This window comes from Macrobrachium nipponense, chromosome 2 (assembly GCF_015104395.2).
Source record: "Macrobrachium nipponense isolate FS-2020 chromosome 2, ASM1510439v2, whole genome shotgun sequence".
NCBI lineage: Eukaryota > Metazoa > Arthropoda > Malacostraca > Decapoda > Palaemonidae > Macrobrachium > Macrobrachium nipponense.
In genome coordinates, this window is record NC_087201.1 from 70,678,811 (window position 1) to 70,698,262 (window position 19,452).

Sequence of the window (19,452 nt, forward strand, 5' to 3'; positions counted from 1 at the left end):
AGCTAAAACTACGTACTTGTATGCAAAACACACACATCATCGTCAGCTTCGCGTGTGTAAACATTCATTCTAAGAAATTCACAATCGTCAGCTTCGTGTGTGTAAACGTTCATTCTAAGAAATTCACATAGTAGTAGTATAAGCAACACCTGATTGGCTGGTTGGTAGCCATGGAAATCTGTTATCCAATGACTGCCCTCTGCTTCTGTTCTATTTATAGACATATGCTATGGATGGCACTAGGTTTGAATGTTACCATGATTGTGATTTTCTGACTGCTGACGGCAAAAATTACTCAATAATTTTCTTTATATAATTATTTCTTCGTGAAAACAATAATATAATATGATCATTTTAACTCTAATGAAAAATACCAGTGTGTCGTAGCAATGTGTCATCAATATAGTGGTATGAAAATACCACTTTGTGTTGTAGTGATGCATCATCACTTAAGTGCAAATCCTTTTCCCGGACCATCCTCAAAATTTTACGACTTCAACTTCAAGATCAATATGGTGAAATATATTTTATAGTCATACTTATTTTTAAAATTCACAAGATGAACTGCAAAACATTATTATATTTTGATTGTAATGTACATCCATATTTTTTGCGTTTTACGGAATGTTTATTTTGAAAATAATAGCTATTAGTGAACATATGGTATTAATTGTCCCACTATTTTATTATAAGTGATCTTGATTATCTCACATTCATTTAACAGTATTATATTAATATTTATTTAAATAAACTGTAAGTGATAAATAACAATAATGAAAAACATAAAGGGAAAAAATGTTTTTGCTGCAGTAGTGATGTTTGTTTGATTATGCATCTGACCTCACATTTCCGAAATCTGAAAAATTCCAAAAGCCAAAAAATCGGTTAAAAGAATGTGTGTACTGCACATTTTTTAAAACATTATGTACATGCACACAATGTCTACACATTTACTGATACCCGTTGGTGAAAGACTCAAATTACAGTATATATTCCTGAGAGAGAGAGAGAGAGAGAATGATTTAGAACTCCAAGGCGTGGTATTTTTGCAATTATTTTATTATCTTGGATTCTTTTTTAATCTTGAGATTTTCTATTCAATTCTCGGGATTAGTATGAAAATTACCGTAACTTGACTAGCAGCAGCACACATCTGAATGACTTGGCCATTAGCACGCTAAACCACCAACTTTATGATGAATTGACACTCTCAGAAAAGGAACTCGCATGATACATGAGATACATGACAAAACCACTGTTTATTGGTGAAAATTTGGGGGTCGCATGATATGCGGGATCGCACGTTACTCAAGTATAGTATACGGTAATTCTTTTTATTTATAAACTAAAATCTTGCTAATTCACTTTAGTATTTTCTTTAATGAATTTATATTATTGCTGTTTACATTAATATTGATATTGAAAATTAGTAAGTCATTTATCATCCAAAAAACACATCTCTGTAAGAGAGAGATAGAGAGAGAGATATTATCATAGTATTTGTAAAATACTTTCACATATGATATTTGTAATTACAGTTATTATTATTATTATTATTATCATCATCATATGAAAATAGTAATAAACATATTACACATACGTGTACCATAAAAATCTCTCATCTCAGTAAAGAGAGAGAGAGAGAGAGAGATGAGAGAGACGAGATGAGAGAGAGAGGAGAGAGAGAGAGAGACCTGGAGTTCGAAAGAAAGATGCGTGAAGGCTGGGATTTCCTTCATTCTTACATTCTTACATAATTTTTACATATCATTCTTACATAATTTTTAAAATTTATAAACTAAAATCTTACTAATTCACTGTAGTATTTTCTTTATTGAAGTGATTGCGCTTTACATTAATATTAATATTAGAAAATTAGTAAATCATTTATCATACAAAAAGCATACGTCCCTGTAAGGGAGAGAGAGAGAGAATTATTAGTTATGTGATATCATTTAATCTTATTAAACTTACTAATACGTACAGTATTGATCAATATTTTAAAATTAGTAAATCATTTTTGTATCATAAAAATGTATGTGAATGATAATATGCTAATAAAATTCAGTGTTCAAATATAGTCATAAAAAATTAAGAATGATGATAGGTAGAACCAATGAAAAATAGATAATTATCAAAATTTTAAATTAAAAAATTTTTTACAGAATAAATTTGAACTGGAATCTAAAGGTTATGGACTCATCAATGACGCAAGTCTAAACCAAAAAATAAAATTTTGTGCAATGTTTTCTTTTTTTCTTTCTAGTTTATAGTCAAGCAGTTCATTGCATTTTTCATCATCCGTTAAACGTAATAAAAGAGTCATTCAAATTGGATTTCTATCCATGGCATCTTTTATTAAAGTTGAAAAAGCGATTTAGAGTTTTAATAGAATTACACATCAAAAATTTTTAAAGTTTGATGGATTATGAACTTGGATGAATGATGTTTGGAGATATCATCATAGACAATGATTTCTTGACCTTCACCCTGCAAATAAGTTTCCCTCAGCTGCATAGTCTTGAACTTCATGAGTCTCCATGTAATGCCCATCCTCCCAACCAACCTCCCCCTGTGTAAAGATAGCATGTTTCATCTAGAAGAAAATAAATGTTACGATCAAATTGCGTATCTGTATTTTTTGCATAAATTACTCTTATTTTGGGAAAAGGATACAGAAAGCTCAAAATAATGCCTATTAAACAAAGGAATTTGTTCCTTATTATTTATCGATGGTTCCCACCAAAAATAATTGACTGTTATTAAGCAACCCAAGAAGTCACTTACTAGAATTTTTAAGCCACAGAAATTGAGAGATTTTCCAATACCATGTTATCCTTCAACCATAATACCCCTTGAATTTATATGTACACCGTTGCACTCCTGTTGATATATGGGGTTAATACCAAATTCAGGACCATATCACATCACTTGTTTATTATATTACAGTGGGCCCCCGTATTCGCATTCTCCGGATTCGCGGACTCACACATTCGTGGATTTCTCTCGGGAACGTTTCCCCGCATTATTCACGGAAAATTCGCATATTCACGGTATTTTTTCTATGAGAAATATCTACAAATTCCTGGTTTTTAAAAATTTATTTCATCATAAAATGCACTTTTGTGATAAATCTATTAAAAAACCAAGTATAAACATTTTTAGTGGGTTTTTCTAGAGTTGTAACAAACAAAATAGGCTGTTTTTAGCATTTTTATCGGGGTTCCAACTATTCACGGGTTCTAACTATTCACAGGGGGTCTGGTACACATCTCCCACGAATATGGATAGCCCACATTACCTCGTTTTTTCTTAATCAAAGTAACTAGGTTACTAGAGCTGAATGTAATGCCAGTATGTCTTATGTCTATATCACTCAGGTTTAGGCAAGTATAGTTTTCAAGTACTATAAACATAGCCCTGCTGACAGAAAAAAAAAAATATTTTTGTCCAACTAAGAATCGAAAACATAATAAGACTTATCACGCAGTCATTATCATGCAAAGCTATATAACTTATCAAAACAAATTCTTATGAGCTTTCTTAAGAAATGAAGGCAAGTAGATATAACTTTTTATAAGTTAATCAGTTTCTTTTAGTGTTATTCATGAGTACGGTAAGAATGAGTATGCATATTTTTTTCAGAACTGAGATAGCCTATATGATTTATCATTATAATATTGAATTATCCATGTTTGAGTTTGCTGCATAACAAACCTCCTGCATGCTCTCTATGAACACTGAAACTGAATCATAGTAACAGACAAATAATATTTCTGGTGATGTGTGAGCTTAAGCTGTCAAGAATTAAGACAAAGCAATTCATAGAGTGTTACTGGCTTCGGCAAACTTCATAGAAACCTGTATGTGGGGGAAGTTGGTGATGTATGGCCAAAGAGCAAATACTACCAAGTTTTACTTTGCATGTTAATTTAGAGCTAGTGTAAAATAACTTACTCTTTTATATTTTTGTAACTCATTTCTTTGTAAATGTATCCATATTATCATAAGCCCATTATACACAGTGATTTACATAAAAAAAAGAAAACACAAATTAAGAAACATGGCATATAAATTGCTCCAGCCAATCACAACAGTTTTTACAATATGAAGACGAATTTACATTGAAAAAGGTAAACAAAGACCTATAGTGTTACCATAGTATTCTTTTTCAATAGGAACTATTTGGTGAAGGTAGGTGTATCGAAATACTTGGAGGGAACTGTACATGAGCTTCATTATGTGAGAATATACATGCCAAGTATAAAATCTTTTATTCTGTATATGTAGTTCATAAGTTATAACCCTGCCAGGGTTAAATTCCTGTTTGACTAATGACCTCTCATGAAAGTTCAAGCAAAAGTTATTCCTGTTTCTTCCAAAACTTAATCAGTTTTTGCTGGTCATGATGCCCAGCCTAAGAAAAATAGTACTTGGAAACCTTACAAAACTTACTACATCATCCTGTTAACATGCAAACAGTCAAAACTCAAAACATAAACACTTTCCAGATTGGAATAATAAGTTGTGTATCTCTGTAGTGGTAAAGGTTTGCAATATTGTTTTTCTCTGTAACTGAAAGATTGAGTTTCTTATATTTTCTCTGTGCATTTTCTTATATTTTATCTGTGCACGTATAATATTTTTGAATGTTCTTTTGTCCTGTATACTTGATTTAGTTAGATACATAAGAAATTTGCTTTTTGAAAAATTTGTATTAATCTGTTCAATGATGTATATTTATGTGCTTTTAAAATTATTGTACTTTAAAGGTCGCAGAGGCACTATTGAATGATGTTGACCTCCGCTTGTACATGCACACTGCGTATGGTAAGGGGCTGATGAAGAATTGCCGCCTTTCCCCAGATGCTTTCCTGCAAATGTCATTGCAGTTAGCCTATTATAGGGTAAGGATTAGATTATTTTTGTTTTTTTATGAGCAACTGTAGAAGTGAAGATTATTTCATCTCAACTATTGATCATATGTACAGTCACCACCCTACTTATGAATGTTTCAGACAGCAGTTTGTATCTTGAATTGTTCGTAAGTTGAGTTTTAATATGTGGTCCATAATTTTTTTTATGATTACATTCGCTAGTTAACTTTGAAGTCATAGATTATACTTATTTCACTGCATTTTTAAATCATTCAGTGTTATAAAGAATTACTTTGGATGTTAGAAAGGTAAAGAGAAGAAATTAGAATTTTGATTCGTGCAATATTCAAAATTTGATATTTTTCCAATGCTTTGAAAGTTATAAACTTGGAGAGAATTTCACAGGAGCAGTGTTTGACATTGGAGGTTCATAAGCAAATGTGCACCACTGTCTGTTGACAAAAATATTCATTTAACATTTCCTTTGGGGGAGGAAGTGTAGAAAATGGGAATTCATCATAGAATAAGTTAAATTGGGAAGGTAGAAATAATTAAGAATATTTTACGAATATGAACAAGTATTCTCTTGATTGTAAGGAGAATGTATGGTAGCTAATCACGAGAATACTCTGAATAATCAAGGAAGGTATCAAAAGAACAGGTTCTTATTCCTCATGTTCTTTGGTTCTTAACAAAATTTCTTACTGGCATGATAGGTGTACAAAATAAAATTTGAACTTGCGAACCTGTCTGTTTGTACCATCTATGAATGTTCATAAGTATGGGTGGTTAATGCCTTAATTTAGTGTCCCTAAATTGCAGTTCACCAGATTTGATTCTTTAGATTAGACATTAGCTATAACTACTTGCATGTTAGTCTTCACAGTTTACTTTTTTTTGAGCCTATATATGATCATCATCATTCTCCTAGGCTCATCCCATTTCCAGGGCTGTCATATTTAAAGCATCCATGTAATTATCAATCGGTTTTTACCAAATTGATCTCGGTTCTAAGTGCTGTTGTTCAGTGTGGGCCTGTGCAACTGTATTAGTATAGAACTTCAATTGGTATTTTCTCTTCAAAGGGTCACTATGTATTTTTGTCTCATTTTATTATATATGCCAAGTTGAATTTTTGGTAGTGTAGCTGCTGTTTGTCCTCAAAGGAGTTACATTCTCTTGGTTCCCTCAGTTCTCCAGAAGACAGACCAACCAAACTCAAAGAATTCTCTTATAGTTGGTCTCAGTCAAAATAATGGTCAGTGTTTCCTATGTAGCATTTTATAAACAGACTAACTGGATTTTGTGCTATAGAACATTACCCAGTTACCTTAATATGGGTTTTTTTCAAGTTTTAAAGGAAATTCATTCATACAGATCTACTTCAATGAGTATGTATTGCTCTACCAAAAGTGACATCACATAACACTTCTTGTTCCATTGGGAATATAAAAAGTACTTTTTCCTATCATTAGCTTTGTCATACAAACTAAAATCCTAGAGAAACTGATTTTTTTATAAATTTTGTTAGATAATTTCATTCATGATTTTAATTATGTGCCAACTAACATTGCCTCTGCTCTTTACCTGTTGCTTAGGAATAGCCCAGGTAAACAAAGTTATAAAATGTATAGAAATACATTATATGGGTATCCATTTAGTTTCATCTTGAGTTTAGAATTATTTGCCAGTAAATCCTGTAAGGCAATGTTGTTATAGTAATTGTAAATTAATATTTTGATACATTTACTACTATTCTATGGGTATGATTATGTTACCTTACAGCCTACTGTAGACAAATACTTGTGGGCCATGTCAGCTTGTTTAATAAACATGTTCTTTTTATTACAACTAGGCTGCCATTACACAGGAGCCACAGATCACCTGTGCCACAGGGAATTGCTCACTCTGCATTTTTTCTGTGGAAATGTACTCATAACTACCTGCTCTGAGCCAGCCTGGTAGGAGTAAAGAGAATTGGGTTGGTCTCTAGACATGTGTGAAATATGCCACATGCTCCAGGCAGCAAGTTCAAATGATGAAAGCTCAATTTAAGCTGTCTATGAGTTATAAGTTTCAGTAGAAGTGTAGAAGGAGGAAACTGCATTGTTCTGGCAGAACTCTAGCAGCATGTGTTACCTTCCCTCTCTGAGCAGAAACCACATTTTGGCCAATAGTCCAAGAGCAGTTGATAACAGGAACTCCCACTTTGACTCCTCCGATGGAGACTATATTCTTGGGAGAGATGTCACTAACACCCAGCAATCCGGTATCGAAGGGGATCCTGCTGATGGAGTCCACCCAGCCCCATCTGAGGTGTCTGTCTCTTCTAGGGGGTATAGTGATTTACCCCTGGAATTTTATCCTTTTTACCTTTGACTCTGCTACTTGAATATTGTCCCCCTCATTTTGGGACCACCTTGACGTGGTGAGGGGGCTCTCGAACCTCAGGAATCTCTTCCCAGGTTCGAACCCAAGAGTCCCATATGACATTATATATTTTCGAGTAAACTTATGTGGACCTTTCCATTTTTTGCCAAAATTTTTGAAAGCAAATAAATGAGAAAACATATCATGGCTTAACGTGGAGTTAAATCCGAAGCTAAATAGTGAGAACTGTGGTAGATCCATCATCTACCCGACAATGTTCGGACCTGTTTTTCAGGCGGAAAACTATTCTGTGGAGCTGGACCACGGATTCCAGGGGGGCCTGGGTTCTAGGAATAGAACTCTCGGCATTCTATCCAGTTTGCCCATAATGTGATTAGGATGGGGATAATTGTATTAACATAATACTCTTAGTCCTAGCAAGCGGGTTCTGCTTACACTTGGGCCATACTAATCATGTTATGCCATCCCCTTTTGGGGTAGGGTAGGGATGCGGACATTTGGGAGTCCTTTCTCACTTGTGCCTTTGGCAGAAAATTTAACTTCGCGAAGGGCCAATGATATCTTTTCAAGAATTTTTTTTTTTTTTTTGTGTGTGTGTGTGTGTGTGTGTGTGTGTGTGTGTAAAAACTCAAAATTTATGAACTGTGAAATAAATGATTTGAGTACCCCTGGGTCCCATGATGGAAAAACTACGGCACAGTTGATGACCATTGGCACGTCACTCCCGAATTTCCTAGGTACTGCCACAAGTAGTGAAAGTACTATAAAAGATACAAAGGAACACCCTGTTCCAAGTAAAGCAGCAGAGCCAGAAAACCAAATAGAGTGCATAAATACAAAAGAAACAAACAAAAATAAATTGGTAAACTCCAATATCGTAACAATAGAACCATATATGATGAACAATAATTCTGAATTAGAGACAAATAATCCTCTCAGCAATACAGAAAAATATAAAAATCATAATAGACAAGCAACATACATAAAACAAGGACCAAAAAGAAACAAAAATTACCGACTTAATCCCACATTGGTACATTTGATGACCTCTTTGGACCAGATAATTGGTCAAGATTTCTAGTCCTCAAGCTGACAACAAAATCTCAGCAGCAATGCTAGAAAACAAATTACTTAACATATCCAACACAAGACATGGAATGCAGACACATCAAGGACAATGAATGGCTTATCCAAGTAACCAATAAAAAGCAGTCCACTGCCTTTTTTAAGTATAACAGAAATAAATAATATAAAGGTAATAATTACAAGCCATGAAACATTGAATTATGTACAGGGTACAGTCATCCTACCCAATAGCGAGCAGGAGCTTCCTTCAAACAACTATTGCTAGACTCCCTAAAAATTGAGATATAACAATATCCACGATTTAGAAATATACTCTATTTCAAGTAGGAAAGATAAAAGTAAAAATATCAACATTGCCAAAATAAAATTTACATGCCAAGACTTACCATTTAAAATAAAAATTCTTGGACAAAATAGAGAAGTTTGTCCTTTTGTTCCTAAACATTACAATGTACACAGTGCTCAAGGTATGGACACACATACAAAAAGATGCCGTAATAAAGCTATATGTGCAGTCTGTGCATCAGATGACCATACCACTAATTGGAACTTGTAAAACAATCAAAATGTATTAATTGTGGACTAGCCCATCACGCAAAATCTAAGGAGTGTTCATTTTACCAATATAACACAGAACTTCAGTTGTTAATAAATAGGACAGGAAGTCAGTCATGGAAGCCAGACTTGAGCTAAAAGTAAGAGGCGTTAACAATCCATCCAAAACCCCCACCTTTTCAAATGTGACTAAAAATCAAGACATCAAACAGCACAATGACAAACAAGATAGTATAAACATGGAAACTGGATTTCATACCAATAATACTGAAACCCAAAATAAAAGTGATATACAACAACCAATACCACCACCAACATAAATGATTCAGTTATCCATGGAAAAGAACTTCCAATAGAAGAAGAATTAAATAATGATGATAATCGAACTGGCAAAAAGAAAAGAATTCTAGAAAGAACCCCACCTAAGGGAAAAAAAGTAAATATTGAAAATTACAATCAATCCAGAGAGACTCCAACTACACCAGGAGAACATTTTAAAAAAGATATTAAACTAACCTCATCACAAGTGGAAATACACAATTACCCTCAATCTCAATCAAACAGCCAACATCTGGACAGTAAAGATCACTCTTTACAATTTTACCATCAAATAATACTAATGAAAATCATACCATTAAACCAAACCAAAATATAACTATCACCCCCCCCAACCATCCACAAGACCGAAATATCCCATTAACAACAACAAAAACAAATAACCCCTCAAACCAACAGTCCTTATCACTACAGAAAAGGAACAATAGAATTACAAAACCAGACATTTCTAAAGCTAGACCAAAAACTTCTGAACCAATAATTAACATTACCAAACATGCTTCATCTTGTGGTTGTAATGAATGCTTTGTAAGTACATATAACCAACTAACTACCAAGACAGAGGACACAGTACGAAATTGTATTGACAATTTTACCAAATTAAGAAGGTGCCCTTTAACACACCAACATGAGAACGAATTATGTTCTGAATCCTTAAAATACAAAAAGGAATTATAAAATCTAGAAATATGGACTTATTAATATTCAACTATGAAAAACAAACAACTGCAGAATCTAATAACCAACATACAAATACAACGATTAAAAAACCACAAATAAATTCAAATGCATATAAACTACGAGATAAAGTAAAATCAGCAATCAATTTACAGAATTTAACACCAATTCCTCCCAATAATGGAATATAAAATCATTCAATGGAATATAAATGGTCTCTTAACCCGACTACGTCTGGGTGAATTACAAAGAATCATACGAGACCACAACCCAATGTGCATATGTCTACAACATATAGGAAGTAACCCTACAAATATCCAACACTATAAAATTGCCTGTTATTCACCAACTGACGGTGGGGAAAATTAGGCACAGCCATATACGTTCATAATAGCATTACATATGAACCTGTTGACATACCATCTATGCCATATCAAATAACATCAATTAAACTGTATATGCCTGATAAAAGTAAAATTACTATTTGTAATTTATATAACCAACCAAATTTCAATGCAAATTTCAGTGATTTTTCTGAACTTATTAGCAAAAGTATACAGGAACCACTACTTATAGTAGGAGATTTTAATGCACATAATCCCATTATGGGATATTAATAACCCCACTGACACATCCGGAATCACATAGAGAATACTATAATGAAACACAATCTGTATTGTCTCAATGAAAGCGAAGTTCCAACATATTTTTTCAAATACACACCTAACCTTTTCTTCAATTGACATTTCATTATGTTCAAATGATGTAAGCGGGAGAAATTTGAATGGAACGTCCTAGACGATTCATACACAAGTGACCATTTCCCAATCATTCTGAACCTACTTAAGTAATGTCAAAATATTGCCACCTACAAGATATAATATCCAAAAAGCTAACTGGGATAAATATTTCCTATACACACGAAACATACCACCATTCCCACATAATGAAGATCACAATACTACATGTGAATCCTTCTCAAACTTCATAATAAATGCTGCAGATAAAAGATTCCAAAAACCCAAAACAAATTCCACAAAATCCCCTGTCCATGGTTTGGAATCCAACATTAACAACATTAAGTAAAATAAAAACATATATTGAGTCGCAATCTAAACAGACTCAAAACTCGCCTTAAATACACTCAACAAAATGCCCTATAGTATAAACATATTAAACAAAAATAGTTATAACAAACATAACAATTAACCACATTAAACCACTATATAACAAATATACAGCCAAATTTAGAAAAACGGGTAATAGCTGAAAAAATCGCATCATGGAAGGAATAAGTCTCAAACATATCTTCAAACACATCCACAAGGGATGTCTGGCAAAAGATAAGGAAAATCAATGGAAAACATATAAGACCTCCCAAGAAGTGCAATACATTTAAATGGAAAAATATACCATGATACTTATGAAATATCAAACATAATTGGGAAACATTTTGAAAACATCAGTGCTTACTCCAGCCTAGATACACATTTTCAAAGTATCAGAAAACAAAAGAAAATATAATACTCAATTTTGAAACTCTTGAAGACCTGGAATATAACTATATTTTTAACATGGATGAACTAGATAATGCCATCAACTCTTGTCATCCCTCTGCACCAGGATATGATAAAATATCATTTGAAATGATAGAAAAATTAGCTTCTATAGCTAAATCATATTTATTAAAATTTTACAATAGTATCTGGCTAAAACGTGTCTTTCCTGATAAATGGAAACATGCCATAATTATTCCAATAAACAAACCAGGAAAGGATGCAAGTAATCCATCCAATTATAGACCGATATCTCTAACAAGTTGCCTATGCAAAATCTTAGAAAAAATGGTTAATGCACGATTAACGTATGTAATAACCAAAGAATCCATTTTAACACCAACACAATCTGGTTCAATAGCTGGCAGATCAACCCTAGATCCCTTAACACATTTAGAAGATCATATCAAAAAGGCTTTGAACAAAAGAAATTAACAGTAGCTATATTTTTTGATATAGAAAAAGCATACGATACAACATGGAAACATAACATCATGCAAAAACTCCACTCCAAGGGACTAAGAGGCCACTTACCAATATTTATTAAGAACTTCTTAACAAACAGAAATTTTTCAAGTAAGAGTAGAAAATTCCTACTCAGTAACCTATAAACTGGAAGAAGGAATCCCTCAAGGTAGTGTCTTGAGCTGTACATTGTTTGCTTTAGCAATCAATGAAATTACTATAAATTTACCAAGTGGTGTAAAAAACAGTTTATATGTTGATGACTTTGTCATTTACTATATGAGTAGTAATCTGAGACATGCTCAGAGAGTTCTCAGTACTGCCATTTCAAAATATATGTAGTTGGGCAAATTCAGTTGGATTTAAATTTTCAACTGATAAAACAAAAGCAATCGTCTTCTACAAAGACAAAAGGTGGATGAAGAACCAAACAATCAAACTGCATCTTTATAGCACTGAAATACAATTTTGTACAAAAATCAAGTATCTAGGAGTAATATTTGATCAACATTTAAATTGTTGGAAAGAGCACATCAAATACATTAAAGCCAAGGGCATCAAAGCCCTTGCCATATTAAAAAAGTTATCACACACTAATTGGGGAGCAAAGCGAGACATTTTATTAATGATATATAAGGCAACAGTCTTATCCATAATGATTACTGCTGTCCAATATATTCATCCGCCTCAGAATCTGCATTAAAATCTCTCGATGCAGTGCACCATGAAGGCGTACGATTGTGCACAGGAGCTTTCCGATCGTCCCCAACAAACTCACTTTTGGTGGAGGCAGGTGTTTTGGGCCCTTAAAACATCACCGTAATTTAATAACAATACAAAGAGGTCTTTTCAATGCAAGCAGGATCGTCTCCTGCAACTTACTGCTTCCAAAACTGTAATCAAGTAACAGCAGTTAATAGTACTAGCTCTTTCCCAAAAAGAGCTAGATACATAATGAACATACATAATATGAATCCAATTTTTCACCCACCAATGGAATTGCCACACCATGGATTTTAAATAGAGTAAAGATATGTCCACCTCCCTGTCTTACCTACTCAAAAAACAAATGACAAGTACGGAAAATGTACCGCCAACATGCTTTGGAGCACATTGAAGAAAAAGGCGACAAATATATGATATACAGACGGCTCCAAAAATAATGTTGGAGTAGGAGCATCTGCATATTCGAAAAATATGTTAAGTAAAAAAAGCCTACCTTCAATATCATCAGTATTTACTGCTGAAGTCAACAGCCATACAGATGGCTCTAGATATGATATCTGAGGCAAAAGCAAGTGTCTCTGTTATTTTCAGTGACTCACGTAGCGCTATAGATGCAATAAGACAGTATAAACCCCACGGAAACCAAATAGTACAGGAAATTCAAAATAAAAATTCATCAACTCCTCCAATCAGGAATCTAATGGAAATATGTTGGATCCCAGCACACGTGGGAATAAAAGGAAATGAATATGCAGACTCTGCTGCCAAATTAGCCTGCACTATCCCTCCAACAACTTTCATATGCCCCAGTGTCAGACTGGGTAAAATCAGTTAAAACATTAATTTACCAGGATTGGAAAGAAGAATGGGCCTCTGTGCCAACAACAAATAAACTTAAAAATATAAAAACTGAAGTCTATGCATGGAGGACATCCTCACAGGAGGAAAGAGCAAAAGAGGTGATCCTAGCAAGGCTACGTATAGGACACACAAGATTCATCACATGGTCACTTGATGTCAACACACATGCTGACCCAGTGAAATGTAACAGATGTCAAACACCCCATGACAGTACAGCATTTGCTTGTTGAGTGCCCAAATTGGACCCAGCAAAGATCTATTTTATCTGCGGAGTTCGGAAATGAAAAATATTCTTGCGGAAAGCAGGGATTTTTCAATTAATAAAATCATAAATTTTTTAAATAAGACGGGTTTCTCAAATAAAGTCTAATTTTTTTTTTTTTTTTTTTTTTTTTTTTTTTTTTTTTTTTTTTTTCTCTTCTCAGGATTGATCCCTGAGAACCAGCCCGAGAAGAGTCTACTTGAGACTCAGAGGTCTGGAAAAACTAACACCTATTAATAATAATAACTTGAATATTGTGCTTAATGATATATCCAGCATAACATGATTGGTGATATTTTGCATTGTAAGCAAATAAATCTTGACATGACACCATCCTGAGTTATATTTTTTCATCACACCTCTGTCTCTGCTTTGAGCACATGTTCATGTGTTAAGCTCCCAGTACCTGTTGAAATTTGAATGAACTTTTCATTGTATTTGTAGGAACTACCACAAATTAAACATTGGTTGGATGTTAAAGTTTGGTGTGTCAACCCGCAGGTATCGTTTGTTGTGTGGATTTGGATCTGGATTGTGGCTTGTTAATAGTGAAACCTGTGGTTTTCATTTCCTGACAGCAAGTTTCACATTGTTTTGTTGTGTATGATGATCTGCAGCTTTTGTGAAGCTATTCTAATGGTACCATTCAGGATATTGTCATGGCTAGGTGTAAGGGTTGTGCAGCAGCTAAGAGTGTACGGATACCTTGTTGTGTTGGATCCTTTATGGCCTTTCCCCAGAAAGCAGTTTGTTGCATATGACAAAATTTGTAGATTTAATTTCCTTGGAGGTCCACTTTCTTCCATGATTATAGGTTGTCTTTATTCTTATTTTACAGGATCATTACCTGAAAAGAATAGGACCTATATATACTTACAATAGCTACAGATAAACATAACAAAATTATGCAATTGTGAAGAAACATACAAAATATACAATTAGGAGTAAACTTAATGAGTGTTCTGAGCTCTGCTGTTGGCTTGCTCAGTTCTTTGTGAAAAATTAACTTTACCGTTATTCAACTTAGCAGTATTCTAGAAAGTTAATTTTGGTGTCCTTAGAAAGCTCATTAAATGCTTTAAAACATTGCATAAGGTAGAAATGTTCATATCTGTGACCGTTTGCCCGTGAATGTAAAAGAAATTGTTTTTCCAATTTTTCATTATTTTTGTAAGAAAAGTCTATTATTTACTTTTATGTGCTTCTGACAATAAAATGATGGTCATATTATTATTCCTCATATCCATACCCTATAAAACTATGCCTTATTTATGTTTAAATCTTTTGTAAGTGTAAGAATATTATAAAGAAAGTGTATACACTGCACAAAATATTCGAGGTAAATTTACGGTAAAAAGTGTTAAAAAGAAAATGTCATGTAGGGTTATTGGTAAGTACAACTCCATTTCTGGAAAGTAGAAGTCTAAAGCTTCAATTTAATACCAAATTCAACTTGTTATACCTCCAATAGGGGTATCTTAATTTTTAGAGCCACTTGCTACCCCACTATCAAGCCTGTCTCATGCTATGGCCTAGAAAAAAGAGGTTGGGGCAGTTGTGTGGCTTTTTTTCATATTGTTCAGTATTTGGAAGGGTGGTATCTTTCTTGTTCTTCAATTTTGAGTTTGTGGTAAAAACTCAGAATGTCTGTTTAGATGAGAGGTTCAAGAGTTTCCCAATCCCTTCCCTCCAATACTTAATGCGGGGGGGGGGGGGGGGGGGGGGCAGGTTTGACCCATATGAGATACTGCTTTGTTCTGTTTGCAATGTTAGCTACTATTTGAAAAGGACCCATCCCTTTTCAGTATTGATGTTTTTCATTGGTACAAGATAGAGGTGTCAGGGAACACCCTTTTTTTACTGACTTCATGTCAAACAAGCCTTCACATCTTTTGATGAGAAGATGGGCTTCCATTCTTGCTTGAGACCTTACAAAATCAGTTTTTAGAGTCCATTAGCCTTTATCCTTCTGCTTTTAACAAGGGGGAGGGAAGTCATGGTAGAATTTTTTCTGAATCCTTGATTGTATCTCTGTAAAAACAAATTAAAATTTTTGAAGCAGTTTGCATTTATAAGTGTACAAACTAGAACCATTTATTGTATATAGGTTGTATCCACCTCAATTGTCCAGCTGTCCCTGTGACCAAAGGAAAGAGTTACGTGGTGTGAGGAAAGGCGAATAAGGGGTTACCCCCTTTCACCCCACATTCCACCAGTTAACTACCTTGTTACCAAGATTCAACAGCCATTTCAGTTTGTCAAAAATGCAATTGGCCTGAAGAAAATTTTTATTTTATACATTTTTTATGTATTATCTATGTTGAATTGAATGTATTTTGTATTTGATTTGTAACTAATTTTTTTCTTTTATTTTCAGGATGCTGGGAAGTTCAATCTGACCTATGAGGCTAGTATGACCAGGCTGTTTAGAGATGGGAGAACTGAGACTGTAAGGCCATGCACCATTGAGTCGAGTGCATGGGTTAAATCTATGGAGGATAAGCAAGCTACAGTAAGTTATGCCTATTGATAAAATCACTATTTTCTGTGAGATGAATATTTTATCCATGTTGCAGCTATTCTCTTTCTTCTCTCTCAACTTCTGTTTCATTGAGTGTCCTAAAGCTACAGAAATTTCTCTACTAGTACTTCTAAACCCATCTGTCACAATAGGGTTGTCAGTACCCCTTTCTTCCCCCATTAGTTATTGTAATAAATTGGGGCCTCATGAATCTCAACTTCACGTATACTGTACAGTGGTACCTCGTTTGTTGAACGTTTATGTCAAACTTTCCGTTTTTCGAGCTAGTTTTTAAGAAAATTTTGTTTCATTTGTTGAACAAATGCTCGCACTTCAAACTGACTGATTGTCTAGTTTATACTTGTATTCAACAGCCTACTGGGTCTTACAAGTTAAACTGTATTAAAATATTTTTTCATTTACAATATATAGTTGTTCATACGCGAACAAACCTTTGGTCTTAACAATAGGGCAATTTCTAGCGCCTAGCTGGATCTGGTTAAAAAGAAGATGAAAGCAAGGAGTCTTGTGATACCTGGCAACACATGCGTAGATCAGGTGAAGAGTGGTCAAGGACCATACGTCTACGCCAGTCTTTTCTTTGACCACTTGGGTGAAAGTTGTGTTTACCTCTCTTGGCCTTTTCCCGGTTCATTGCCTGTTTCATTTCTTCTAGTGTGTGTGTGTGTGTTTTTACCTGGTATTATGGCTGCTTCTGCTCCTTCTTGGCATCAACGTATGTGCCCCGGAGTTCCTGCTTTTCCGTGTTCTCATTTTTTGGCTTCGGCAGAGACTGACCCTCACATCACATGCAGTAGGTGTTGTTCGAATTTTTGTACTATTACGAATCCTTGCACGGAATGCCGGGCATGGCCTAAGGAGCAGTGGAGGAAGTTTTATGGCAAGAGGGAACATCAGAGAATTTCTACTCTTCCTACTTGGGAGGGCTTTGCTCCTTTTCCCGATGTTTCGTCTTCTGCAGTAGTCAGCCCCTTTTCTTCTATTGATTCATCGTTGTAAGGATCGGGAGGTCGCCAGGTTAATATTTGTAATGTAGCCCCCTCTTCCTCGGGAGCTTTTTCGGTTCCCGAGAAGGGTGAGGTTTTTTCATCATTCTCTTCTCTTCCAGTGTCGGAGGCATCCAAAATGGCGGCGATTTGGAAGACGCTTGGGCTAGGGAGTACCCCGTCCTTGGAGGGGTTGCCAGTGCATTTTGTGGAGGCTCGTACCCCCCCCCCCCCCCCCCCCCCCCCCCCCCCTTCTTCGGTCTGGCCAGGCCATTCCCCCTCCTCACGGCCTTGTCTTCGTGGGTAGCAGCAGTCGGCCATCTTGTATTGCTCCACCAGTGTCTGCCGCTGCTTCGAGTTGGAGTGACGCTGAGGCATCAGCCCTGTTGATGACGTCACAGGGTCCATCTTTGTGTATTCCTCAGCCAGTGGCGTCTCTTTCTCCCTCACACCGAGGGGAAGCAATGACGTCACTGCCGCTTGTGACGTCACTCTCATTGATGAAGTCTCTTCCAGTCTTCTCCTCTGATCCGCCTTGCTTAGCCGTGATGTCATCACTGCCGCCCAGTTAGCAACATCTCCCTTCCTTGTCTTCGGAGCCTTCTCTGGCGCATCAGTCTGAAGTCATATGCCAGGCAGTGCTTCAGAGGTTGGACTCTGTATTGGATGTGAAGTTGGCAGCCTTATTGGTTGGGAGGACTGGTAGGAAACGTGTCGCTACGTCCCCTCCTTCCGAGAAGAGTGAGCATAAGAAACTAGTGTTGTCTTCCTTTCCCTCTTCCCCCCTACGCCTCGTCGGCGTATTAAGCGTTGTAAGGCTAAGGACTTTGCCCTTCCTTCGCTATCGAGGGAGTAACAACGCGGACGTGTTCCCGAGAGTGCTGTGGTTTCGGGCAGTGTTAGTGGTGTGTGTTCTGCAGGGGTTGCTTCGTCCTCTGCCTTGTATCTAGAACGTGCTATCCCCCTCCCATCCCCCTTTGTCCTTGCACATCGCGAGTGTGTTGCAACCTCCTCTGCCCGTGCACGTGATGTTAATGCCCCTTCTTCTCCAAGGCCTATTCGTCGCCGTAAAGATCTGAAGGCGCCTGTCAAGAGGTCGAAGGGAATGAGCACGGAGTTGGTGCAGCTGGAGTGTTTGCCTGCCTCTCTCACTGGTGCTTCCAAGAATTCGACGCTAAGGGATTCTCCGTCTATCTCAAGTGTTTGAGTTTCCCCCCCCATCTCACGTACATACGACCGCCACGCCCGTGACCATTCGTGGACATGTGGAGTCATCTGTTCAGGTAAGTGATGTGCCTAGTGTTACAGTGGGTCCCATGGAAGTCGACGCTCGGACCCAGCCCAGACAGGTTAGTAGGGGTTTCAGACTGTTTGGCTGCTAACCCTTCTGTTAATTTTGGTGGAGAAGGCGCATTAGAAGAGCCTACACACCCTTCTCGTCGTCGGTCTCCAGTGCCGGAGCAGAAGGAGGGAGACACGCAGGAGTTTCTGTCTTCCTTTTCAGAAGTTGTTGATCTCATTCGTGGGTTTAACAATTTGGAAAGTAGGACTCAGGGTCTGTCGTCTTACACTCCTTCTTGCTTGGAAGCCTTGGTGGGAGCTACTCAGGACCCCAAATCATCTCTTCAGCTTCCTTTGTCAGGGCACATTCAGTCGGTCTTGCAGAAGGTTAACGTCTCTGTTTCTGACCGGGACAGTTCATTTCGCTCTAGGGGTTCTACCAAACTATTACCCCCGCCTCTCACGAGACATAAGAAGTACTATGCTACGAGCTCTGCATTTTTGTTGTCACGCCACCTTAATCCAGACATCATTTGCCTGAAGCCAGTTTTGACTTTGGCACAGGTGAGGTCGGTGGCTCCGTCCTTGTCTCCGCAAGATTTTTCAGCTTTGGAATCTACGGCGGCCTCCATGTTGCTAACGGTTTCTTGGGTGGACCTTTGGTCTGTGGTTATTGCCAAGATAGCTTCTGACAGGTCCCCTGAAGGGTTGGTGAGTGCCGCCTCGCTTGCCAGTCTATTGCAGTCCAGGGGCAAGGCGTTTTCATATTTGGCTCACATCAGTGCCAATTTATGGGCTAATCTTCTTCTGATTAGGAGGGACGCGGCTCTGTCTAGGATAGAGAGATCGC

The 19,452-nt window shown here is 36.3% G+C and overlaps 1 protein-coding gene across 1 annotated transcript in view; it reads left to right on the forward strand.

Moving 5' to 3' along the window:
- The window catches only part of LOC135220658 (carnitine O-palmitoyltransferase 1, liver isoform-like), a 485,885-nt gene that overhangs the window by 380,305 nt on the left and 86,128 nt on the right, over positions 1–19,452 (forward strand). Inside the window, 2 exon segments of the mRNA XM_064258010.1 lie at positions 4,773–4,907; positions 16,171–16,305. Of these exon segments, the coding sequence (XP_064114080.1) occupies positions 4,773–4,907; positions 16,171–16,305 (270 nt within the window).